The sequence below is a fragment of the Cervus canadensis genome, chromosome 4 (genome assembly GCF_019320065.1).
Source record: "Cervus canadensis isolate Bull #8, Minnesota chromosome 4, ASM1932006v1, whole genome shotgun sequence".
NCBI lineage: Eukaryota > Metazoa > Chordata > Mammalia > Artiodactyla > Cervidae > Cervus > Cervus canadensis.
This window is the reverse complement of record NC_057389.1, coordinates 82,722,451-82,750,167: the sequence shown is the minus strand read 5'-3', so window position 1 is coordinate 82,750,167 and position 27,717 is coordinate 82,722,451. Positions and strand designations below refer to the sequence as shown.

General features: G+C 36.7%; 1 protein-coding gene across 2 annotated transcripts in view; it reads right to left on the bottom strand.

Moving 5' to 3' along the window:
* Positions 1-27,717, bottom strand: part of ADAMTS19 (ADAM metallopeptidase with thrombospondin type 1 motif 19) — a 261,654-nt gene that overhangs the window by 163,665 nt on the left and 70,272 nt on the right. For both annotated transcript variants that reach the window (XM_043465964.1, XM_043465966.1), the window contains one exon: positions 5,737-5,780. In XM_043465964.1, coding sequence (XP_043321899.1) covers positions 5,737-5,780 — 44 coding nt within the window. The remainder of the gene's footprint in view (positions 1-5,736; positions 5,781-27,717) is intronic.

Sequence of the window (27,717 nt, the reverse complement as noted above, 5' to 3'; positions counted from 1 at the left end):
ATAGAATGGAAAAGACTGGAGAGCTCTTCAAGAAAATTAGAGTACCAAGGGAACATTTCATGCAAAGACAGACACAATAAAGAACAGAAATGGTATGGACCTAATAGAAGCAGAAGACCTTAAGAAGAGTGGTCAAGAAGATACAGTAGAACTAAAAAGATCTTAACGACTCAGATAACCACAATGGTGTGATCACTCACCTAGAGCCAGACATCCTAGAGTGTGAAGTCAAGTGGGCCTTAGGAAGCATCACTATGAACAAAGCTAGTTCACGCATTGGAGAAGGAAATGGCAACCCACTGCAGTGTTCTTGCCTGGAGAATCCCAGGGATGGGGGAGCCTACTGGGCTGCCATCTATGGGGTCGCACAGAGTCGGACACGACTGAAGCAACTTAGCAGCAGCAGCAGCAGTGGAGGTGATGGAATTCCAGCTGAACTACTTCAAATGCTAAAAGATGATGCTGTGAAAATGCTACACTCAATATGCCAGAAAATTTGGAAAACTCAGCAGTGGCCACAGGACTGGAAAAGGTTAGTTTTCATTCCAATCCCAAAGAAGGGCGATGCCAAAGAATGTTCAAACTACTGCATAACTGTACTCATTCCACATGCTAGCATGGTCATGCTCAAAATCTTCCAAGATAGATTTCAACAGTACATGAACCAAGAATTTCAGATGTTCAAGTTGGATTTAGAAAAGGCAGAAGAACCAGAGATCAAATTGCCAACATCCGCTGGATCATAAAAAGCAAGAGAATTCCAGAAAAGCATCTACTTCTGCTTCATTGACTACGCTGAGGCCTTTGACTGTGTAGATCACAACAAACTGTGGAAAACTAACTTCAAGATATGGGAATACCAGACCACCCTACCTGCCTCCTGAGAAACCTGTAAGCAGGTTAAGAAGCAACAATTAGAACTGGACATGGAACAATGGACTTGTTCTAAACTGGGAAAGCAATACATCAAGGCTGTATACTGTCACCCTGTTTATTTAATGTAGATACAGAGTTCATGTTACAAAATGCTGGGCTGGATGAAGCACAAGCTGGAATCAAGATTGCTGGGAGAAATATCAATAACTCAGGCATGCAGATGATACCATCCTTATGGCAGAAAACAAAGAGGAACTAAAGAGCCTCTTGATAAAGGTGTAAGAACAGAGTGAGAAAGCTGGCTTAAAACTCAACATTCAAAAAACTAAGATCATGGCATCCAGTCCTATCACTTGATGGCAACTACATGCGGAAACAATGGAAACAGTGACAGACTTTATTTTCTTGGGCTCCAAAATCACTGCAGATGGTAACCCAGCCATTATATTAAAATATTCTTGCTCCTTGGAAGAAAAGCTATGACCAACCTAGACAGTGTATTAAAAAGCAGAGACATCACTTTGCCCACAAAGGTCCGTCTAGTCAAAGCTATGGTTTTTCCGTTAGTCATGTACGGATGTTAAGAGTTGGTCCATAAAGAAAGCTGAGCACCAAAGAACTGATGCTTTTGATCTGTGGTGTTGGAGAAGACTCTTGAGAGTCCTTGGAGAGAGTCCCTTGTAAGGAGATCAAAGCAGGCATTCCTACAGGAAATCAATCCTGAATATTCATTGCAAGGACTGATGCTGAAGCTGAAGCCCTGATACTTGGGCCACCTGATGCAAAGAGCCCAACTCATTGGAAAGACCTTGATGCTGGGAAAGATTAAGAGCAGGAGAAGAAGGGGATGACAGAGGACAAATGATTGAATGGCATCACTGACTCAATGTACATGAGTTTGAGTAAGCTCCAGGAGATCACCAAGGACAAGGAAGCCTGGCATGCTACAGTCCAGGGGGTCGCAAAGAGTTGGACATGACTGAGTGACTAAGCAATAATAACACAGATGCACCAAGCTACAAAGGAAAGCTGTCTCTCATTATAGAAAAATCTGAGACAGAGAATTCAACCATGTGGCATTTACTAACACTGATGCTGGACAAAAGTGTAACCGCTCCACAGGGAATAAAATGATGTGATAGATCTAGTACCTACTGAGTGCTGATTAAAATCTAGCTGTCTTTGTGAAATCAGTAATACAGTCTTTGTGAAATCTAATTTAAAAGTGAGGAATTCAAACCTTCAATTGTTAAATAATGTGCCCACATTCATGTTTGCAAAAAGCAGCAGAGATTGATTTGACTCTAGATGTCTGACTTCAACATCCATGCTCTGTTCTGTTTCAGAGTTTTCTTCATCTGTAAAGTAATAATGATTAAAAAAAAAACTAGAGAGTTTCAGAAAATAAATGAGAAAATATCCATGGAAGTGTTTCTCAAGTTACAATGAGCAGTATCAGCATCACATTGCTTTTTAAATATAGGCATTTCTCTCCATGTACAATTAAAATTAATAACCTGAATTCAAAGTTTTTAACTACTGTCCTTCCCTTCTCAGTATACTTAAGAGAAGAGGGAAAATTTCCATGGTAATCACTCAGGCCCATATTATTCAAACCAATAAATAACTAAATCTACTTCTTTCCTTTCTCCTTTTCTTTCAGTATTTTCATTACAGTATCCAATGTGAAATGAACTGACTTCACATCAGAAATAGATAAAAGAAGAAGGCATATATAAACTTAAGAAAGCATCTGACCAAAAAAAAAAAATATAATAGTGCATGAAGAGATTTACAAATGTGTATTAATAGATATTTAATCGATTTAAGCCCTAAATCTCTTCTGTTTTGTTATGCTAGAGATTGAGAGCTGTTAAGATGACCAGTAGGCTACACATGCTTATTTAATTTGCGTGACAAATCACAGAGCAATTTATCAGTACTCCCTTAACAAGAGTGGGAATTATTAATACTGCCCCATATTCTTCTTCTCTTATAAAAGAGTATATAAATGTCATGGAAGATCTATGCCTTAGGCTGCAATTTCCAGACATGAAAAGCTTTAAATTGGTCTAAATAGAAAGGGATATCTGGGGTTTCCCAGGGGGCACTGGTGGTTAGGAATCTGCCTGCCAATGCAGGACATACGAGAGACGCGGGTTCGATCTCTGGGTTGGGAAGATGCCTTGGAGAAGGAAATAGCAACCCATTCCGTATTCTTGCCTGTGAAATCCCATGGACAGGGGAACCTGGTGGGCTACAGTCCATAGGGTCTCAAAAAGTCAGATATGACTGAGCATCTGAGCACAGTAAGGATATTTATTGGCTTACACATTCAGAAGCTCAAAGGCTAGACTAGGTCCAAGGCAAGGAGAATGCCATGATTCAACAGTGTCACTGAGGATAGAGACACCCTTCTTCTCTCCACTGTGCAGTGAATGAATTCATATTTATCTGAAGAGTAATTTCCTTTGTGACTATACTGACCAGGGTTGCATCCTTTCTTGTTTACATGCAGTGGGACAGATATGACCAAGTTTCAGGCATGAAAAATGTTCCTTTCTTCAGATTCACGAGGCAGATATAGGTTACAGTTCACATGTCCCAACCATGGCAAGGCCACATGCTGACTGGCTTAGGCCTGAGGCCCAGAAATGACCCCTCTGATCAGCCTGTGTGAACCATGACCCACACACAGAAGTGTATCCTTTCCTACCTGGCAGCGTGGCTGCACAGCGGTGGATGGATGAGTGAGAGGGTGGCAACCACCACACCTACTTCACACTAACGTCTTTATAAATCTTACCAGTGTAGGTCTCTAGGCAGAAGCATGGTTTATGTGAAAAGACATTTTGTGTGGGGACAGGGATTGGGATGAGGAGACTACTCTTCTGATTTGGTTGTTAAAAGTTTTCTCATTTAACATCCCCTGGGAAAAAAATCTCATATTTTCACTCTGCTCAAGATTAAACATGAACAAAGACCTCCGTTTCATATTTGGGATGAGAAAAAGAAATGCTGAAAGATACAGAGGGGAAAACTAGGATTTAGCAATGCCAGAGGAGCCATGAAAATATAAGTACTCAGAAACAGAGGGGGATATCAGAAAGGGCATCAGATTTTTCACGTTCTATGCTATATTGAAAACCAATTTTTATCAAGCTCTTAATGGACACGTGAACAGAGCTGGGAACTGGTTACATCACTTTGCTGATGAACCATACATATTCTAATTACACTAATAATTCCAAGTATACCAAGTTTCCTCATTATCCAAATGTGCTTCAGCCCAGAATAAATATGCATGCTATTTTCAATTAGCAGATTTAGCAAGATATAAAACATAGTCATAGTAAAAAAGAAATTGGTTCTCCTCATATAAGTAACTGCTTTCTTAGTCCACATGTACGTGCTTTAAAGACGTGGTTAGAGTCCGTAATTATGGGATATATTGCCTGAGTTGCTGATTTTTCTCAGCTCTAAGGCAAAAAGTTGATCAGCCTATATTACAAGAAGGTTTTGGGGGCAACATAGCTATTTAAGTAGAGGAAAAGGTAATTATTTTGAGACAAGCTTTCTTAGTAATCAAATGCTTCTATGATTAGGTTGATTAAAACTATATATCAAGATTTAATTTCTGAAAATTCAGCCAAGAAGACAAGAAAACAGCAGGAAGCAAGTTAGTCAGTTAACATTAGGAAGATCATCCCTAGATCTATTCAGCTTTTCCTTCGGTGTCCAGCTTGTTTTACAGTCCTTTCTGAATCAAATATTCCTTTGATTCCACCATCCTCCACTTTGTACTATTATAACTATTTTTCACTTATTATCTCAGATTTAATCATCTGAGGAGACTGGTAAGAACTTAACAGAACTAGTTAGTTAACATTATATTTTTAAGTACCACTGATACTTTAAAAAAATAATTTATTCTCTTTTTCCCATTTTTTAATTGTTTGCCTCATAAGAAATAAATGATACTTCAGTGATGGCTAAATTAAAATACTTATTGCACTAAATGATGAACCCCACATGATATATCAAAACCAGATCAAACTCTTAAATGTACCTTAACAATAACCCAATAGCAATACCTTATTAAAACTATACACAGTGTCTTAAAACTAAACATATATATATAGTTCTATAATTTTATCTATCTATAGTTTCAGCTCTCTGTCTAGATACATGACTTAAAACTATACATACATACAATTATAAAATTTTACCTATCTACAATTTCATCTATCTGTTTAGATAAGTAATTTATATACATGCATTTATACTAGCATAAATGTGGCCATTCTCTGAAAATTAAAAACTGTGGTTTATAGATTCTATTAGCTATACAGTTATGTCTTAGGGATTTTAGATATCCAAGACAAAATATAGAAAATTTGCTACTTTATGTACAGAAAATCCTCATTACTTGGGCAAATAAGATGGACTTTCTTTCATGCAGTCCGCAAAAAGCTTCAAATGTATGTAACTCAAAAATAAATCCATTAGTCAACTCTACTGACATTAACATATTTGCCTCAGTTTATGAATAATAACGTAATTTAATTGAATCCACGTATATATTTCTGAGAAAAAACACAAAGAATAACTCATGATATTTTTAAAGCATCATTTAAACTTTTATCCGCTATATAGTACACTTATATCTTCAAGTTGTTTCACTAATAATTGAATTGGTGACAAATAATTAAACATATAGGTTGAAAATATACATCACTGACATTCTAAAAATATTTCACTATAACGAGCACTTTCAAATAATTTTCTACATTTAAACAAATGCTGTGTTTAGGCTCCCAAGATCTCCTCCAAAGTATAAAAATTTTTACATACACTTACCAACAGTATCACATGGTTCATCTTTGTGTACACAGAAATCTTTCCTAGAAAGAAAAACAGAAAATATTGTTTGTTCCACAAACAACAAAGTATACGGCTTATTTTCAACACTTACAATGAATAACTGAATGACACTCTTTATCTCCAAGAATTTAATAAAACTGAAAATAGGATTAACTAATTTTTGATTCTAAGAAAATGTGAGAATATTTAAATTACTATACCTTTCACCTGATATAATCCTGAAACATTGTGTCCTATCCCAGGGATCGAACCCATATCACCTGCACTGCAGGCGGATTTTTTTACCAGTTGAATCACAAGGGAAGCCCTTAAACATAATACTATTGCACATTTAATAGACTATACAATACTATAAACATAACTTCTATGTGCACTGGGATATCAAAATACTCTTGTGGCTTGCTTTGTTGGTCTGGAACCAAATCTGTATCTCCAAGGTATGCCTTTAACTCCATCCCAATTTTTGAAATCTCAAGTTAGACAGTTTTTTCTAAACCATTAGTGCTCATTTAGATTTACCTATATATTTGGCAATTTCTTTTCTCAATAATATCTTGTATCATTACCTTCTAGAGAGACTATTATTCTTTAAGTATATCCTTCAGTATCTCCTTCAGTGAGGACCTATGAATACAAACTAAACGGTCTCAGACTGTTTCCTTAATTCTCATTGTGTGTGTGTTAGTTGTTCAGTCGTGTCCAACTCTTTGCGACCCCATGGACTGCAGCCCACCAGGTTCCTCTGTCCCTGAGATTTTACAGGCAAGGATACTGGAGTGGGTTGCCATTTTCTTCTCCAGGGGATCTTCCCAACCCAGGGATAGAACCCGGGTCTCCTGCACTGCAGGCAGATCCTTTTACCAACTGAGCTACAAGGGAAGCTACAAGGCTAATTCTCATTAGCCTGAATTTATTCACAATGGAAGAGTACAGTGACTGTAGAACTGTAGGCTGACTTTATTAGCCCTCAATACCCTGAAGATATTTCATTTTATTCTAGCATTTATAAAAAAAAAAAAAAGAAGTCTGTAATCAACTTGCAGTTTTCATTCCAATCCCAAAGAAAGGCAATGCCAAAGAATGCTCACTACTGCACAATTGCACTCATCTCAGACACTAGGAAAGTAATGTTCAAAATTCTCCCAGCTAGGCTTCCACAATACAGAACTGTGAACTTCCAGATGTTCAAGCTGGTTTTAGAAAAGGCAGAGAAACCAGAGATCAAATTGCCAACATTTGTTGGATCATCAAAAAAGCAAGAGAGTTCCAGAAAAAAATCTATTTCTGCTTTATTGACTATGCCAAAGCCTTTGTGGATCACAGCAAACTATGGAAAATTCTGAAAGAGATGGGAATACCTTATCACCTGACCTGCTTCCATGAGAAATCTATATGCAGGTCAGGAAGCAAATTAGAACTAGACATGGAACAACTGACTGGTTCCAAATAGGAAAAGGAGTATGTCAAGGCTGTATATTGTCACCATGCTTATTTAACTTATATGAAGAGTACATCATGAGAAATGCTGGGCTGGATGAAGCACAAGCTGGAATCATATTGCCGGGAGAAATATCAATAACCTCAGATATGCAGATGATACCACCCTTATAGCAGAAAGTGAAGAAGAACTAAAGAGCCTCTTGATGAAAGTGAAAGAGGACAGTGAAAAAGTTGCCTTAAAGCTCAACATTCAGAAAACTAAGATCATGGCATCTGGTCCCATCTCTTCATGGCAAATAGATGGGGAAACAGTGGAAACAGTGGCTGACTTTATTTTGGGGGGCTTCAAAATCACTGCAGATGGTGACTACAGCCATGAAATTAAAAGACACTTGTTCCTTGGAAGAAAAGCTATGACCAACCTAGACAGTATATTAAAAAGCAAAGACATTATTTTGCCAACAAAGGTCCATCTAGTCAAGGCTCTGGTTTTTCCAGTAGTCATGTATGGATGTGAGAGTTGGACCATAAAGAAAGCTGAGCACCAAAGAACTGATGCTTTTGAACTGTGGTGTTGGAGAAGACTCTTGAGAGTCCCTTGGACTGCAAGGAGTCCAACCTAAACAAAATCAGTCCTGAATATTCACTGGAAGGACTGATGTTGAAGCTGAAACTCCAATACTTTGGCTACCTGATGTGAAGAACTGACTCATTTGTAAAGACCCTGATGCTGGGAAAGATTGAAGGCGGGAGGAGAAGGGGACAACAGAGGATGAGATGGTTGGATGGCCTCACCGACTCAATGGACATGAGTCTTGAGTAAACTCCAGGAGTTGGTGATGGACAGGGAGGCCTGGCATGCTACAGTCCATGGGGTCGCAAAGAGTCAGACACGACTGAGCACCTGAACTGAATCAACTTGCTCTTCTTTCATTTGGTTTTGATTAATTTTTATTGAGAATCGACATATAACATTGTTTCTGGTTAATTTTAAGATTTCTTTTTGTCTTAATATTAATAGTTCTGCAGTTCCACTAAGATGTGTCTAGGTACTGAGTTTGTTTTTATTTATTTTCTTCGGTACTTGGTATGTCAATTTGAAGATTCACAAATATACATTATAACCATTATTTATTTATCTAATTCCTCTCACATTCTCTCTGCTTTTTTCCTAGAACTTCTTGAAGTGTATATTCGTTCTTCTCATTTTGATGTCAGTAACTCTCACTCTTTTGTACTTCCATCTCTTAATCACTCTGTACAGCCTTCTGGGATAATCCTTCAGATCTATCATCCAATCCACTAGTACTCTCTTCAACTGCATCTACTCTGCTCTTCAAATCAGAAATTAAGATTTTTAAGTACATTTTTATGCTTTATTTTCCTCAATTTTCAAATTATCTTTTCTTTCAAAACAGCTTTTTTCTCACACTTTTGAATTTTTGTGTTTTCAGTCATGTGAACATGCTTTTTAATAACTTCTGTCAGTATTTCAAAATATTCTTTATCGTGCTCCTTGGCTCTAACCATGGGATATGTTGTCACGTTGTGTTTTGGAATCCTACTCTGAACTCATTTAGTTGAACTTTATTTGTGGACGCCTTGTGAGGTGAAAGTTAAAAGAGGGCCCCTTCACAGTAGTTTTGCATATGCTTTCACTAAGTGTTTCAATGTTGGATTGTAGTCATGGTAATGAATACCCACAGGAGCCATTTTCTCCTAACATGGGTTCATGGCTAAAACAGAAAGCAAGCTTCCTTCCTGTTGACAACCTGTGCTTGTTGCAAAACTTTTACCAGACCAAAATTTTATTAAGGGTGTAAGTATCCAAGGGGCCTGGCTGTCTATAATCATTTCAGTTCCCACTTCACAAAGGCACAAAGTTTTTTCTTTACATGGGAGTTCAACTCAAGAATCCCGATTTTTAAGTCCAGCAAACTCCTACCAGGACAGCTATCACATTACTTCAGAAGCTTACTGCATTTTTTTTTTTTTTTTTTTTTTGCCAGAGTCCTCTTGTTTTGGGCTCACCTGTGCACGTAAAAGGATTTTTATTATGCTGTTTCTACATTCCTAGATATTGATGATGGGAACATTTTCTGATTTTTTACTCAGACAGATTATCATAAAGTTAAAGGAAGAGGACACAATCTGTGACCTACCGTACAATAATTAAGCATACTGAAACATTTATTGTTAACATTAGATCTTACTATACATAGACTTTATTCTAATATTATATTTTATATGATGCAGTTACTTTTACCAAACTCTTTAAAAGACTGAACTACCTCAGTATGATGTTCACATTGACCTCATTGATAAATTACTTTCTCAAAGATATCTTTCTACAAATAGGGATTACATTAGTTATAAATTATTTAAAAAATTAGTGATTAGTGCAATATTGTCATTTTACTCTCATAAGGTAGGAGATAGAAAAAAAATGTGTAACTAGACATGACTATGACTGAATTAGAGAATGAAGTAATTTAATATCAAAGCTTAATTACTATAATTTTTATTATTCCTTGAGGCAAATGTCTGACAAAGACAATTTCTATGAAACAGATATAGAGTCAACTCTTGATTACTAAAGGCAAGAAAGGTAAAGGCTTGATAAAGATGATAAAATAATCTTAAATTTAAACACAAAGGACAATACAGATTTACTATAAACATGATTCATTTAAATCTTTCCCATTAATTAGAAATACATTAACTATTCTGCAATTATAACAAAATAATAACAAGTATAAGACTGTATCACAGTAATTACTTCATAATTAGTTGAAGAGTTATTATTCCCGTGGGTCTCTTTGCTAAGAACACTTCCCCAGTATTTCACTAGGACAAAGGTCTGTTTAGTCAAAGCTATGGGTTTTCCAGTAGCAATGTATGGACAATAAAGAAGGCTGAGTGCTAAGGAACTGATGCTTTCAAATTGTGGTTCTAGAGACGATTCTTAAGAGTGCCGTGGACAGCAAGGAGATCAAACCAGTCAATCCTGAAGGAAATCAACTCTGAATATTCACTGGAAGGATTGATGCTAAAGCTGAAGTTCCAATACTTTGGCCATCTGATGCAAGGAGCTGACTCACTGGAAAAGACCCTGATTCTAGGGAAGACTGAGGGCAGGATGAGAAGTGGGTGACAGAGGATGAGATGGTTGGATGGCATCACCGACTTAATAGACATGAGTTTGAGTAAGCTCAAGGAGATAGTAAAGGACAGGGAAGCCAGTCGTGCTGAAGTCCATGGGGTCGCAAAGAGTTGGACATGATTAGCAACTGGACAAAAACAACAACAAGGAAGATGGAGACTCAAGCCCCATCGTACATTGCCTTTTCTCCCTTCCTTTCCTTACTTAACTCCAGCTGTCAATATTTGGATTTGGTTTGCTTTAGTGACCAGGCTTTCTCCTGCCTCTGCTTTCATAATGCAAGTCACAGATATCTTTTCTCTAGAGAAAGCCTACTGCAGAGACCTCTCATCTGACTGCAAGGAAGTGAGAAATTCCCTAAAATGGAATATATGCAATGTAGTGTTACATGAAGAAGGAAATGGCAACCCACTCCAGTATTCTTGCCTGGAGAATCCTGTGGATGGAGGAGCCTGGTAGGCTGCTGTCCATGGGGTTGCACAGAGTCGGACATGATTGAAGCAACTTAGCAGCAGTAGCAGTGTTACATTATGCTGTCTACAGCTTATTGTATATTTCTAAACAAGAGAAACAGTACATGTTTCATTAATTTGTAAAAACTTTAATGTTTTTCTCAAATGGTATTGTTTTTATTCTGATAAACCTGTTGATAAACTAGTTAATTCACCATGGATAATTAAAAATTGGCCTTTACCACCTGATACTTTAATCTTCACTCTACACAAAATCTTTTCCTTTATATACTACAGATGTATAATCCTATTAATACCATTTGCATATGCCTTAAAAATGTTCTGTCCCAACTGAATGAAAGGAAATAGCCAAAAAAAAAAAAAGAGAGAAATTTAATTGAAACAAATAATCAGATTGCCCATCAGCACAGATGGGTCTTAAAATTTATGCCACTTTAGTAAAAAAATTATCTTTCTGAAAATACATGCCAAAATTAGAACAACAACTCTAGAAAAATGAGGGAAGATGCACTCAAATTTTATCCCATAAATGTAACCACTCAAGCTATCCTATCCTAAACTTTCAAGTTAAACTAATGGATGTCATTGCCTTCAATATTCAAGGTATAAAACTGAAAACCTTAAGAATCTGGGCAAAACAAGACTGCTGTTAGTTATAACCAAAGGGTTTAAAAAAAAAAAAAAAAAACTTTCATTCTTTGACAGCCACTGAAGTACCTAATCTTAACTATTCCCAACCCCCAGCACCTTTCCACCAGGAAGCTACCTTCAAATATGTCATATTTTCTGGTCACTGACTTTATTTATTTATTTATATTCTGGTTCATAGATCTTTTTTTTTTAAATTTATTTAATTGGAGGTTAATTACTTTACAATATTGTAGTGGTTTTTGCCATACATTGACATGAATAGCCATGGCTGATTGTCAGCCATGGCTGACATGTGTTCCCCATCCTGAATACCCCTCCCATCTCCCTCCCCATCCCATCCCTCAGGGTCATCCCAGTGCACCAGCCCTGAGCACCCTGTCTCATGTATCGAACCTGGACTGATAATCTATTTCACATATGGTAATATACATGTTTCAATGCTATTCTCTCAAATCATCCCACCCTCACCTTCTCCCACAGAATCCAAAAGACCATTCTTTACATCTGTGTCACTTTTGCTGACTCGCATACAGGGTCATTGTTATCATCTTTCTAAATTCCATATATATGCATTAATATACTGTATTGGTGTTTTTCTTTCTGACTTACATCACTCTGTATAATAGGCTCCACTTTCATCCGCCTCATTAGAACTGATTCAAATGCATTCTTTTTAATAGCTGAGTAATATTCCATTGTGTATATGTACCACAGCTTTCTTACCCATTCGTCTGCTGATGGACATCTAGGTTGCTTCCATGTCCTGGGCTATTGTAAACAGTGGTCACGGACTTTAAATAACAGAATTTACACACATGACACCCCCTCACTCCAACTCAAAACCTCTTTTTCAGAGCATCTAAAGTAGACAGTATAGTAAGAGAACGTGAATGGTCCTGGATCATTCAAACTCAGGCAGAGACTTCAAGAGTTTTCCTCTTCACCATTTTTCTTGATGTTTGGTTCTTTCGTTCTTCCTTTAATTATGAATACTACACAGAGTCTTCTCCACTTATCAAAAAGAATCCAAAAGAACCTCCTCTTTTGTTCAACTTGGTCCACACTGGATTCTGTGACTCAAAACCAACACCAAATGATATAGAAAAATATACCTCCCAGTGGTACAACATCTCCAGAGACTGAATATAATTACAGATGAAGAGGAAAGAAGAAGGTCTGCTAACATTCTTGTAATAAGTAAAACAGCAGACACAGATGATCTAGAAATCAAGTTTATCACAAGGACTCCATGCCTAGTTGTACAGGTCGTGCACTGCTTACTTCTAATGGTTCATTTACATACACAACAATGTAAATGACTCCCTCTACTGTTGTGCAGTGCACAACCTATACAATAGGATTCATTATGTGCTTCTCACATGCCAAGCACCTGGTAAGAGAAATGAAAAGATAAATTTCAAAAAGGCTTCTGCACTGAAAGCAAAGAAGAAAATGATATAAAATTACCTCTGTAATGTGAAAAGGGCCTCGGATCGGTGAGGAAGAAGCCTGGGGAATTGTAATAAATAAGAGATAGTCCTATTTGCAACTGCCTTTGCCAGAAAACAAACGGAGAGAGAAACACCCAAAACAGATGATACTGAATAATATGGCAATTCAGAAAATTAAAGAACCACATGAAATCAAATCTTTACCTTAGGGCCAAGAATCATGGAGCATAAAGTATATTCAGATGTAGGGGGAAAGATATTTTATGTGCTTTTTTTAAATGTACAATACATCATATCATAATGCATAAGGCTGCAAGATGACTGATTTACATAATGTGAAACAAGGGACTTCATCTGTAACTAAACAACATGATAAAACTATGAGAAATGCACTGCTTATTGTCAAGGGCACTTAGAGTCCATCACACAGCCAATTTCTGTTCACTTAGCAAACAAATGAATAGAGCACATTTTTTTTTCCCAAAAATTCAAGGCCTTGTATCCTAAAACACTGGAAATACCTTTTAGTACCATTGAAAGACAAATCGTCAATAGCATTTTAAAAACTTCAGATCAGACTGTAATTCTTAATCTTCAATTCTTCAACTTTACACTGCTTTTCAGAGGATCAAAATAATGTAATCCCAATTTCATAATATTCAAAGATTGTGAGGGGTAAGAGGGGCAGAGATTTGTTTGCTGCCTAGACCTGTGATCAAGTGGATTTGAATTCTCTCATTTTTGGCTCATGTTGGCTCTGTGTGCCTGAAGTCTGCATCACAGAGTTTCATTATGTGAGTTTATGGAAATGATACTGTTAGACTTTGGCAACTGGGAAGGCCAATAAATCCTGCTTAAGTTCTGATTTATATTGAAAAAAATGAAATGTAGCCTTTAATTTCCAAGAGTGAAGATTCATCTGAGAATAAGTCTCATTGTAGAATTTTATAGTGCCTTGGGATATACCTATAAATGATTCATTCAAAAATTATTCTATGATTTGTATGAAATTAATGTATTTCTGCCATGCCTCTATTTTATTACCTTTTCTATCTTATTAGCCAATGGCATTATTTTGAAACTAGCTTTCAGAGGTATTGTACCAAAAGCATTTTAGTAAATGCTGAAAAACAAAAGTATCATTATTAAAGTTAAATTCTAAATTAAAGAGTAATTTCAAGATATACAGACTTGTCCCTTCTCTATAATTTCAAAGAGAAATGTGAACATTATACTAAGAAATCATGGAATTGATAGTTGGGATAAAGTGTTTTGTGTTTTTGTTACTATGAATCCATAGCACTAGGTCAGCTTTAAACTATTTACTTCATTGTGTCACACAGAACAATTTAACAAATAAATGACTGCAGATAGGTTTGGACTGATACATACATTATTCACCTGAGTTGAAACCAAAATTAATAACTGAGCTATTATCTCTTCCTGTTAATGTGCTCAGAAAACATACAACATTTAATGATGACCTAAGATAAGCATTTGCAAGATACTAGGCTGTTCATGAATTCAGTTTGTAAAATATGGATAAAACCATGGAATCCACAGAGATTAAAAAATTTATCTTATTTTTTATAACTTCGCTTCCCTGGTGGCTCAGAGGGTAAAGCATCTGCCTGCAACGTGGGAGACCCGGGTTTGATCTCTGGGTCAGGAAGATCCCCTGGAGAAGGAAATGGCAACCCACTCCAGTATTCTTGCCTGGAGAAGCCCATGGATGGAGGAACCTGGTAGGCTACAGTCCATGGGGTCTCAAAGAGTCGGACATGACTGAGCAACTTCACTTTCCTTCTTTCTTTAAAAAGCTAAAGATCTGATCATCTGTATGATTATACTACTAAAAAGGGATTTTTTTTTTTCTTCCTCATTAACTCAAACCATTCATTTAGACTTTCCCAATCAATGGTGGAAGGTCACTTAGAGAGATAAACCTTTCCTTCATTGGGCTAATTTTTACTACGAGGGCACTGGAGGGCTTCCCTTGTGGCTCAGCTGGTAAAGAATCTGCCTGCAATGTGGGAGACCTGGGTTCTATCCCTGGGTTGGGAAGATGCCCTGGAGAAGGGTAAGGCTACCCACTTCAGTATTCTGGCCTGGAGAATGCCATGGACTACAGTCCACGGGGTCACAAAGAATCAGACACAACTGAGAGACTTTTCACTTTCACTTCACTTTTTCAGGGCACTGGAAGCAATAACACAGAGAAAAGTGATCCTCCAAATAAACTTTAGCCCCACAGAAAAGTAAAGGCAAAATTATATCAGTATCTATCAATATGTTATATGCATGTATCCTTTGAGGTTTTTTTTTTTTTTCCTATTTTCAACTAGATTTTTATACCTGCCTCTTGCCAAAAAAACAGAAGCAATCTACCAAGCCCTATTCTAGGCCCTAAGGGGCACAAAAGTGAATCAACATTTCTGCTAGAGGGTTTAGGAAGTGCACAGAAATATTTTTTTCCAGAAAACATGAAATGGCTTAGCAAAACTATAGCAAATTTTTGTCTCCCAAAAAAGTTTTTCCATCAGGTTTTGAGTAGAAATCCTTTTTAGCAAGTGAAGCTTTAGTTTTCTATCCATAACTAAATGATACATTAGAAAGAATAATCCTTTACTTTGTCTTATCTTTAAAAACTATAGTTTGGGCATACAGAGTACATATTTAGTCCTTTGGTAGTAGTTCAAGTTTTGAAAATCTGAGGACAAATAATAATTTCACAACTGACTTGAGCCAGCAAACTGAGATTATAAAACACAGGTTTTCAGTCCTAATGAGCAGGATAAACCTAGGGCTGTTATACACAGTGAAATAAGTCAGAAGAAAAACAAATATTGTATACTAACACGTGTATATGGAATCTAGAAAGATAGTATTGATGAGCAGGGCAACAATGGAGATGAAGACACAGAGAAGAGACTTGTGGACACAGCTGGGGAAGAAGATGGTGGGACGAATTGAGAGAATAGCATGGAAACATATAATGTAAAAACAGAAAGCCAATGGAAATTCACGGTAAGACGCAGGGAGTTCAAATTAGGAACTCTGTGACAATGAAGAGGGTTGGAATTGGGTGGGAGGTGGGAGGAAGATTCAAGCGGGAGGGGGCATATGTATACCTATGGCTGATTCATGTTGATACACAGCAGAAACCAACACAATGTTGTAAAACAATTATCCTGCAATTAAAAATTAAAAAAAACACAAATATTACTGTAGAATATTATCTAGAATATTCTCACAAATCCCAGATATGACTACTTTTGGTTCATTCTTTTAATATGTTATACTAGCCTATGTGCAAGCAAGTAGTTCAATTGCATTTTATGAGCAAAATTTGACAATAATGAAAATGGGCTTTGCTAGTAGCTCAGCTGGTGAAGAATCCGCCTGCAGTTCAGGAGAACTCGGTTCAATTCCTGGGTCAGGAAGATCCCCTGGAAAAGGGATAGACTTAGCCACTCCAGTGTTCTAGGGCTTCCCTGGTGGCTCAGCTGGTAAAGAATCCTCCTGCAATGCAGGAGACCTGGGTTCAATCCCTGGGTTGAGAAGATTCCCCTGGAGAAAGGAATGGCTACCCCTTCCAGTATTCTTGCCTAGAGAATTCCACGGACTGTACATTCCATGGGATCACAAAGAGTTGGACACAACTGAGTAACTTTCACTTTCAATTTCACTTTGACAACAATGAAAAAGATTATATTTCTAAACACAAGAGCAAGTATTCTGTAATTATTCTAAACAAATACTAGTACTTGTTTACAATCATATATAGAAAAGGTGTTAATACATTTTTCTCTAAATGTGAAAATTCAGAAAGCTATAAAAATATAGAGTAGTCACATAAGTTAAGATACATCTATGCAATAAAATAGGATGTCTGTTCCTCCTTCCAAATGATACAGACCAAATATGAGTGTGTTAGCTTCTTGTTAGCTTAATACATAGAAATCTGTTGCATTTCTATACACTAACAATGAAAGCACACTAACAATGAAAGGTCAGAAAGAGAAATTAAGGATTTAATAGATAAATTATCCTATTTACCATCATATCAAAAAAGAATAAAATACTTAGGAATAAACCTACCTAGAGAGACAAAAGACGTGTACTCAGAAAACTCTAAGATATTGATGAAAGAAATACAAGATGACCAACAGAAAGATATACCATGTTTCTAGATTAGCAGTATCAATATTGTCAAAATGATTATACTACCCAAAGTAAGCTACAGTTTCAATGTAATTCCTATCAAATTACGAATGGCATTTTTTTTTTTTTGGCAGATCTAGGATAACAAAAATCTTCAAATTTGTATCAAAACATAAAAGATCCTGAATAGCCAAAGCAATCTTGAGAAAGAAAACACAGAGCTGGAGGAATCAGGCTCCCTCACTGTAGACTATACTACAAAGCTACAGTCATCAAAACAGTATGGCCCCTCACAAAGACAGATATATAGATCAATGGAACAAGACAGAAAGCCCAAAAACAAACTCTCACACCTAGGTCAATTAATCTACAACAAAGGAGGCAAGAATATACAATGGAGAAAATACAGTTTATTCATTAAGTGATGCTGGTAAAACTGGATAGCTACATGTAAAAGAATGCAATTAGAACACTCTCTAATACCATACATGAAAATAAATTTCATAGTGGATTAAAGACCTAAACATAAGACAGGATAATATATAATTCTTAGAGGAACACATAGGCATAACACTCTTTGGCATCTATTGCTGCAAAATCTTTCTGGATCTACCTCCTAGGGTAATGAAAATAAAAACAAACATAAACAAATAGGATCTAAGTAAACATAAAAATGTTTGCACAGCAAAGGAAACCATAAACAAAACAAAAAGACAACCCTCAGAATGGGAGAAAATAGTTACAACAATGTGACTGACAAGAGATTAATTTCCAAAATATGCAAACAGCTCATGAAGCTCAAAAAAAAAAAATGGGCAAAAGATCTAAATAGACATTTATCCAAAAAACCCATACACAGACAGCCAAAAAGCACATGAAAAGATGCTGAACCTCACTAGCTGGTAGAGAAATGCAAATCAAAATTACAGTGAGGTACCTCCTCAAACTAGTACGAATGGCCACCATCAAAAAGTCTACAAACAACAAAATGCTCAAGAGGGTGTGGAGAAAATGGAACCCTCTTACACCACTGGTGAGAATGTAAATTGATACAGCCATTGTGGAAAACAGTATGGAGGTTCATTAAAAAACTAAAAAGAGAGATACAATATGACTTACTAATCATACTCCTGAATATATACCCAGAGAAAAGTATAATTCAAAAAGATACATTCACTCCAGTGTTCACTGTAGCACTATTTACAACAGCCAGGATATGGAAGCAACCTAAATGTCCATCAACAGAGGAATGGATAAAAAGAGATGTGATATATATATTTGGAATACATTTGGAATATTACAATGGAATATTATGGAATATTACTGGAATATTATGGAATATAACAATGGAATGTTACTCAGCCATAAAAAGGAATGAAACTGTGCCATTTGCAGAGACACGAATGGACCTAGAGACTGACATAGAGAGTGAAGTAAGTCAGACAATGAAAGACAAATATTGTATCATATCAATTATATGTGGAACCTAAAAAAAGGATACAAATGAACTTACAAAACAAAAACAGACTTACAGACTTCAAAAACAAACTTATCATTACCAAAGAAGAAAGGTGGAGGGGGATAAATTAGCAGGTTGGAATTAACATATCCATACTATTACACATAAAATGATCAACAAAGACCTATTGCATAGCACAGGAAATTCTACTTAATACTCTGTAAACCTACATAGGAACAAAATCTGAAAAACAATAGATATATGGATATGTATAAATGAATCACTTTGCTGAAAAGAATAGCAAAGCGTACACCTGAAACTAACACAATATTGTAAATCAACTATAATATAAAATGAAAATTAAATTTAGATAAATAATAAATCATGTAGTAAAAATCCAATAGCTTTAGAATATATGGTAGATTTATAGTCTTTCAAACATATAAAACACTATATGTTTCAGTATTTCATTGACTTCTAAAATTTGAAGGCAGGGCAGGCTCATCCTATAGAAATGTAAAGTGTAAATTATTAAATAAGCTTTCACTAGATATAAACAGCCAAACGAAGAAAAAGGAACTGATAATTGTTTCAGAATTCCTAGGTGTCAGGAATTTTACACATTATTTTCTCATTTAAATTTAAACTGTAACATGTTCAGAAAATTACACTGGTAATATCTAACATATCACACTAACCCCACAAAACTGTTCTGTCACTGGACAATACCGTCAGCCACAGCAAATGATTCCTAACTGTGTCTAGGATAATGAGGAATGCAATAATAACCATGGGCTGACCAACTGTCAATTAAAAACATTTATTATGTAATATCAGAACAAAAGTATTTTTGATAGTATATCTTCCACATTAATAAAAGTTTGCACTGGATTTTATACAATTATTTATATTTGGAAAACTACTGAATGGTCACTTTATGTTATAGAAGATGTCTTATATTCTTCTCTCTGTACTATCAGCCTCACTGTAATGAGATTAATAGCGGTCAAATGGTCAACTCCAAGATTACCAGCTACTGTCTGGGTAAACACAGGTCATATTTCTTTGATTATCTTTCTTAAAGTTCTATAGTCTTAAAGTTCTATATATTTATATATCACATATGTACATCCATAAATACACATGTAATTATAGATACAAATTATCCATTAAATATGTCTATTGCACAGAAGGATCTCTGTTTGTTTCCAAGGCAAACCATTCAATATCACAGTAATCCAAGTCTATGCCCCAGCCAGTAATGCTGAAGAAGCTGAAGTTGAACAGTTCTATGAAGACCTACAAGACCCTGTAGAACTAACACCCAAAAAAGATGTCCCTTTCATTATAGCAGACTAGAATGCAAAAGTAGGAAGTCAAGAAACACCTGGAGTAACAGGCAAATTTGGCCTTGGAGTACAGAATGAAGCAGGGCAAAGGCTAATAGAGTTCTGCCAAGAGAATGCACTGGTCATAGCAGACACCCTCTTCCAACAACACAAGAGAAGACTCTACACATGGACATCACCAGATGGTCAACACCGAAATCAGATTGATTATATTCGTTGCAGCCAAAGATGGAGAAACTCTATACAGTCAGCAAAAACAAGACCGGGAGCTGACTGTGGCTCAGATCATGAACTGCTTATTGTCAAATTCAGACTGAAATTGAAGAAAGTGGAGAAAACCACTAGCCCATTCAGGTATGACCTAAATCAAATCCCTTATGACTATACAGTGGAAGTGAGAAATAGATTTAAGGGACTAGATCTGACAGACAGAGTGCCTGATGAACTATGGATGGGGGTTCGTGACACTGTACAGGAGACAGGAATCAAGACCATCCCCCAAAAAAAGAAATGCAAAAAAGCAAAATGGCTGTCTGTGGAGGCCTTACAAATAGATGTGAAAAGAAGGGAAGTGAAAAGCAAAGGAGAAAAGGAAAGATATACCCATTTGAATGCAGAGTTCAAAAGAATAGCAAGGAGAGATAAGAAAGCCTTCCTCAGTGATCAATGCAAAGAAATAGAGAAAACAATAGAATGGGAAAGACTAGAGGTATCTTCAGGATAATTAGAGATACCAAGGGAACATTTCATACAAGATGGGCTCAATAGAGGACAGAAATGGTAGGGACCTTAGAGAAGCAGAAGATATTAAGAAGAGGTGGCAAGAATACACAGAAGAACTGTGCAAAAAAGATCTTCACGACCCAGATAATCATGATGGTGTGATCACTCACCTAGAACCAGATATCCTGGAATGTGAAGTCAAGTGGGCCTTAGGAAGCATCACTATGAACAAAGCTACTAGAGGTGATGGAATTCCAGTTGAGCTATTTCAAATCCTGGAAGATGATGATGTGAAAGTGATGCACTCAATATGCCAGCAAATTTGGAAAACTCAGCAGTGGCCACAGGACTGGAAAAGGTCAGTTTTCATTCCAATCCCAAAGAAAGGCAATGCCAAAGAATGCTCAAACTACCATACGTGAACTGTGAACTTCCAGATGTTCAAGCTGGTTTTAGAAAAGGCAGAAGAACCAAAGATCAAATTGCCAACATCCACTGGATCATTGAAAAAGCAAGAGAGTTCCAGAAAAACATCTATTTCTGTTTTACTGACTATGCCAAAGCCTATGATTGTGTGGATCACAATAAACTGTGGAAAATTCTGAAAGAGATGGGAATACCAGACCACCTGACCTGCCTCTTGAGAAACCTGTATGCAGGTCAGGAAGCAACAGTTAGAACTGGACATGGAACAAAAACTGGTTCCAAATAGGAAAAGGAGTACGTCAAGGCTGTATATTGTCACCCTGCTTATTTAACTTACATGCAGAGTGCATCATGAGAAACACTGAGCTGGAGGAAGCACAAGCTGGAATCAAGATTGCTGGGAGAAATATCAATAACCTCAGATATGCAGATGACACCACCCTTATGGCAGAAAGCGAAGAACTAAAGAGCCTTTTGATTAAAGTGAAAAGAGGAGAGTGAAAAAGTTGGTTTAAAGCTCAACATTCAGAAAACTAAGATCATGGCATCTGGTCCCATCTCTTCATGGCAAATAGATGGGGAAACAGTGGAAACAGTGGCTGACTTTATTTTTCTGGGCTCCAAAATCACTGCAGATGGTGATTGCAGCCATGAAATTAAAAGACGCTTACTCCTTGGAAGGAAAGTTATGACCAACCTAGATAGCGTATTAAAAAGCAGAGACATTACTTTGTCATCAAAAGTCCATCTAGTCAAGGCTATGGTTTTTCTAGTAGTCATGTATGGATGCGAGAGTTGGACTATAAAGAAAGCTGAGTGCCAAAGAATTGTTGCTTTTGAACTGTGGTGTTGGAGAAGACTCTTGAGAGTCCCTTGGACTGCAAGGAGATCCACCCAGTCCATCCTAAAGGAGATCAGTCCTGGGTGTTCATTGGTAGGATTGATGCTGAAGCTGAAACTCCAATACTTTGCCACCTGATGCGAAGAGCTGACTCACTGGAAAAGACCCTGATGCTGGGAAAGATTGAGGGCAGGAGGAGAAGGGGACGACAGAGGATGAGATGGTTGAATGGCATCACCGACTCAATAGACATGGGTTTGGGTGGACTCCAGGAGTCGGAGATGGACAGGGAGGCCTGGCATGCTGTGGTTCATGGGGTCGCAAAGAGTCAGATACAACTGAGCAACTGAACTGAACTGAATCTTTCCATTTACATATCAATATTTTTGGATATGATGTGGTTTTAATTTTCAAGAAGCCCAAATGATTAATAATTTTTATTGACTGCTTTTCTGTATCCTATCTAGGAAATTACTGTCCTCTCATGGTCATGAAGATTTTGTTTTTAATAAAAGTCTTATAGTTGTAGATTTCTATGATCCATTACGAATTAACATTATACAAGGTGTTAAACAGGGTTGAGATTTATTTTTTTCAAATGGGTATCCAGGTGTTCTGGAACCATATGGTAAACAGACTATCTTTTCATCACTGAATTATGCTAATGGTTTTACCGAACATCAATTAACCATATGTATTCGAGTGTATTTCCAGACTCTTTATTCTGTTTCACTGATTTGTATGGCTAATGTTCTGTCATAGCTATACTGTTTTGACTACCAAACCTTTATAATAAGTTTTGAAATCAGAAAATGTAAGTCCACCCAATTTGTTCCTCTTTTACAAAACCACTTAACTCTTCTAGGTCCTTTTCTTTCCCAAATAAATACTGGAATCAGATTCTAATTTTTAAAACCAAAGCAAACCAAATGGAAAACCTGCAGTGATTTTCATGGGGATTATAGTCACTCCTTAAGTCAATTTAGGGAAAATAGACATCTTGATAATACTTTGTCTTCCAATAAGTAAACCTTTATTTATATCTCTAATTTTTCTCAGCAGGGCTATGTAGATATCATTTCATTTTCTTAAATTATTCTCAGTGTTTTATGGCTTTGGAAGTTACTTTAAAATCTTCCCACCTGTTCACTTCCTCCATATATAAATATAATTCTTCTTCTAAATTGACTTTATATGCTATAGCCCTATAAATTTCAGTTGTAAATTCTAGCAATTTTCCCACTAGATTTCTTAAAATTTTCTTTGTACTAAGTCATGTCATCTGTGTAGAGACAGTTTTTAATTTTTCTTCCCAATATTTACCCCCTTCCTTCCCCTTCCTTATAACCATCAGCACAATACTATACAGATAAGCTAAGAGAGGACACCGCTTCCCTTGCTTCCAGTCTTATTAGCTATAGATTTTGTATGTGTAAGTAGATGCAGATACACTTTCACAGATTAAGAAAGTATCCTTATGAATTCATTAAGAATTTTTTGTTGATAGGGTTTTTTCGGTCAGTACATTAGTGATATCATTTCATTGTTTCAGGGATCTTTTCTTTCTGACAGGAAGTCAGTTATTGATCTTAATGCTGTCTCTGCTATTTAATGTATCCCTTTTCTCTAGCCAATTCAACATTTTTTTTTTCTATATCTTTGTTTCTCACCAATTTTCCTATGATATGCCTTGGTCTCTAAGTTGTGGATTTTTATGAAATCTGTGAAAAACTTTTGACATTACATCTTCAAATAATTTTCTTACCCATTCTCACTCTCTTCTGAGATTCCAATGACAGCAGTATTTGGTAAATCCAACATCTAAGCAATCTCAGGGTCAGTTTCTATTGATAATTTTTCTTGGACCGTGGGTCACATTTTCATGTTTCTTTGCTTGACTAATTTTCACTATATTCCAGACATTGTAGATAATATATTATAGAGATTCAAGATTCAGTTATATTCCTCTGAAGAATGTTTTGTCTTTTTTACTTGCAGGTCACTCTGAATGTAGGTAGGTTTGAGTTTATTCTTTGGTAGGGAGGATACACCAAAAGCTCAAGATGATTCCCAAGCCTTCGTAAACTGGTGGGATTCAACCTCCAAACTGGGCTTGCTTTCAGGCTTTGTTAAGGGAGGGTCAAGAGAGGGCATTTCTCTGGATCATGGTGCCTATTAAGGAAGCCTCTTAATGGTGCCTCTGTTTTCTCAGATAAATGCCAGGAGTAAAAACAAGGTATTAGCAAGGTTGCTTTACTCCCATGGCCCAAATATGCTCAATTCCTAGAACCTTAACTCCATAGCAACAGCACCCTGATAAATGTTGGGTGGTTTCTATGTGTAGTTAGACCAGTCTGTGCAAAGCCCTCACAGATGATCTGCACAAGAACCTGGCACCTCTGCTTGCAAAGTATCCTCGTCTCCGGCGCTTTCAGCAGGAGCACTGTGCTCTGCTTAGTTCCCAGCTTGCTGTTCCATTCAAAAAATTGTCCCAAGGCAAAAGCTGGGCTGGCTGTGGGGCTCACTTAGTAAATTTTCCTTCCTTCAGAGACTGCACTGCTATTTCTTCAATAACTGAAAGCAGTTGCCTCATAAATGTTTTTCAATTTTACGGCTGTTTATTGCAGAGGTCTAGTATCAGGTACACCTACATAGCTGGACATGGAAGTCTAGTTGTGTTCTTTTTTTTTTTTTTAATTTTTTTATTAGTTGGAGGCTAATTACTTCACAACATTTCAGTGGGTTTTGTCATACATTGATATGAATCAGCCATAGATTTACACTTATTCCCCATCCCGATCCCCCCTCCCACCTCCCTCTTCACCCGATTCCTCTGGGTCTTCCCAGTGCACCAGGCCCGAGCACTTGTCTCATGCATCCCACCTGGGCTGGTGATCTGTTTCACCATAGATAGTATACATGCTGTTCTTTTGAAACATTCCACCCTCACCTTCTCCCACAGAGTTCAAAAGTCTGTTCTGTATTTCTGTGTCTCTTTTTCTGTTTTGCATATAGGGTTATCGTTACCATCTTTCTAAATTCCATATATATGTGTTAGTATGCTGTAATGTTCTTTATCTTTCTGGCTTACTTCACTCTGTATAATGGGCTCCAGTTTCATCCATCTCATTAGGACTGATTCAAATGAATTCTTTTTGACAGCTGAGTAATATTCCATGGTGTATATGTACCACAGCTTCCTTTTCCATTCATCTGCTGATGGGCATCTAGGTTGCTTCCATGTCCTGGCTATTATAAACAGTGCTGCGATGAACATTGGGTGCATGTGTCTCTTTCAGATCTGGTTTCCTTAGTGTGTATGCCCAGAAGTGGGTGCTGGTTCATATGGCAGTTCTATTTCAGTTTTTAAAGGAATCTCCAGCACTGTTTTCCCATAGTGGCTGTAACTAGTTTGCATTCCCACCAGAGTGTAAAGAGGGGTTCCCTTTCTCCACAACCCTTTCTCCAGCATTTATTGCTTGTAGACTTTTGGATAGCAGTCATCCTGACTGGTGTGTAATGGTACCTCATTGTGGTTTTGATTTGCATTTCTCTGATAATGAGTGATGTTGAGCATCTTTTCATGTGTTTGTTAGCCATCTGAATGTCTTCTTTGGAGAAATGTCTGTTTAGTTCTTTGGCCCATTTTTTGATTGGGTCATTTATTTTTCTGGAATTGAGCTGCAGGAGTTGCTTGTATATATTTGAGATTAATCCTTTGTCTGTTGCTTCATTTTGGCTAATTATTTTCTCCCAATCTGACGGCTGTCTTTTCACCTACGTATAGTTTCCGTTTGTAGTAGCAAAAAGCTTTTAAGTTCATTAGGTCCCATTTGTTTAGTTTTGCTTTTATTTCCAATATTCTGGGAGGTGGGTCATAGAGGATCTTGCTGTGATTTATGTCGGAGAGTGTTTTGCCTATGTTCTCCTCTAGGAGTTTTATAGTTTCTGGTCTTACATTTAGATCTTTAATCCATTTTGAGTTTATTTTTGTGTATGGTGTTAGAAAGTGTTCTAGTTTCATTTTTTTACAAGTGGTTGACCAGTTTTCCAGCACCACTTGTTAAAGAGGTTGTCTTTTTTCCATTGTATATCCTTGCCTCCTTTGTCAAAGATAAGGTGTCCATAAGTTCATGGATTTACCTCTGGGCTTTCTATTCTGTTCCATTGATCTATATTCTGTCTTTGTGCCAGTACCACACTGTTCCTTGATGACTGTGGCTTTGTAGTAGAGTCTGAAGTCAAGGGCAGGTTGATTCCTCCAGTTTTCCATTCTTCTTCTCAAAGATTACTTTGGCTTATTCGAGGTTTTTTGTATTTCCATACAAATTGTGAAATTCTTTGGTCTAGTCCTGTGAAAAATACCGTTGGTAGCTTGATAGGGATTGCATTGAATCTATAGATTGCTTTGGGTAGAATAGCCATTTTGACAATATTGATTCTTCCAATCCATGAACATGGTATGTTTCTCCATCTGTTTGTGTCCTCTTTGATTTCTTTCATCAGTGTTTTATAGTTTTCTATGTATAGGTCTTTTGTTTCTTTAGGTAGATATACTCCTAAGTATTTTATTCTTTTTGTTGCAATGGTGAATGGTATTGTTTCCTTAATTTCTCTGTTTTCTCATTGTTAGTGTATAGGAATGCAAGGGATTTCTGTGTGTTAATTTATATCCTGCAACTTTACTATATTTGTTGATTAGCTCTAGTAATTTTCTGGTAGAGTCTTTAGGGTTTTCTATGTAGAGGATCATGTCATCTGCAAACAGCGAGAGTTTCACTTCTTTTCCTATCTGGATTCCTTTTACTTCTTTTTCTGCTCTGATTGCTGTGGCCAAACTTCCAACACTATGTTGAATAGTAGTGGTGAGAGTGGGCACCCTTGTCTTGTTCCTGATTTTAGGGGAAATGCTTTCAATTTTTCACCGTTGAGGGTAATGCTTGCTGTGGGTTTGTCATATATAGCTTTTATTATGTTGAGGTAAAAATGTTCCTTCTATTCCTGCTTTCTGGAGAGTTTTAATCATAAATGAGTGTTGAATTTTGTCAAAGGCTTTCTCTGCATCTATTGAGATAATCATATGGTTTTTAATCTTTCAATTTGTTAATGTGGTGTATTACATTGATTGATTTGCGGATATTAAAAAATCCTTGCATTCCTGGAATAAAGCCCACTTGGTCATGGTGGATGATTTTTTTAATATGTTGTTGGATTCTGTTTGCTAGAATTTTGTTAAGGATTTTTGCATCTATGTTCATCAGTGATATTGGCCTGTAGTTTCCTTTTTTTGTGGCATCTTTGTCTGGTTTTGGAATTAGGGTGATGGTGGCCTCATAGAATGAGTTTGGAAGCTTACCTTCATCTGCAATTTTCTGAAAGAGTTTGAGTAAGATAGGTGTTAGCTCTTCTCTAAATTTTTGGTAGAATTCAGCTGTGAAGCATCTGGTCCTGGGCTTTTTGTTTGCTGGAAGATTTCTGATTACAGTTTCGATTTCCTTGCTTGTATGGTCTGGTTAAGATCTTCTATTTCTACCTGGTTCAGTTTTTGGAAAGTTATCTTTTCTTAAAGAATTTGGTCCTTTCATCCAAGTTGTCCATTTTAATTGGCATAGAGCTGCTGGTAGTAGTCTCTTATGATCCTTTGGTATTTCAGTGTTGTCTGGTTGTGAATCTCTCCATTTTCATTTCTATTTTGTTAATATTGGTTCTTTCTCTTTGTTTCTTAACGAGTCTTGCTAATGGTTTGTCAATTTTGTTTATTTTTCAAAAAACCAGCTTTTAGCTTTGTTGATTTTTGCTATGGTCTCTTTAGTTTCT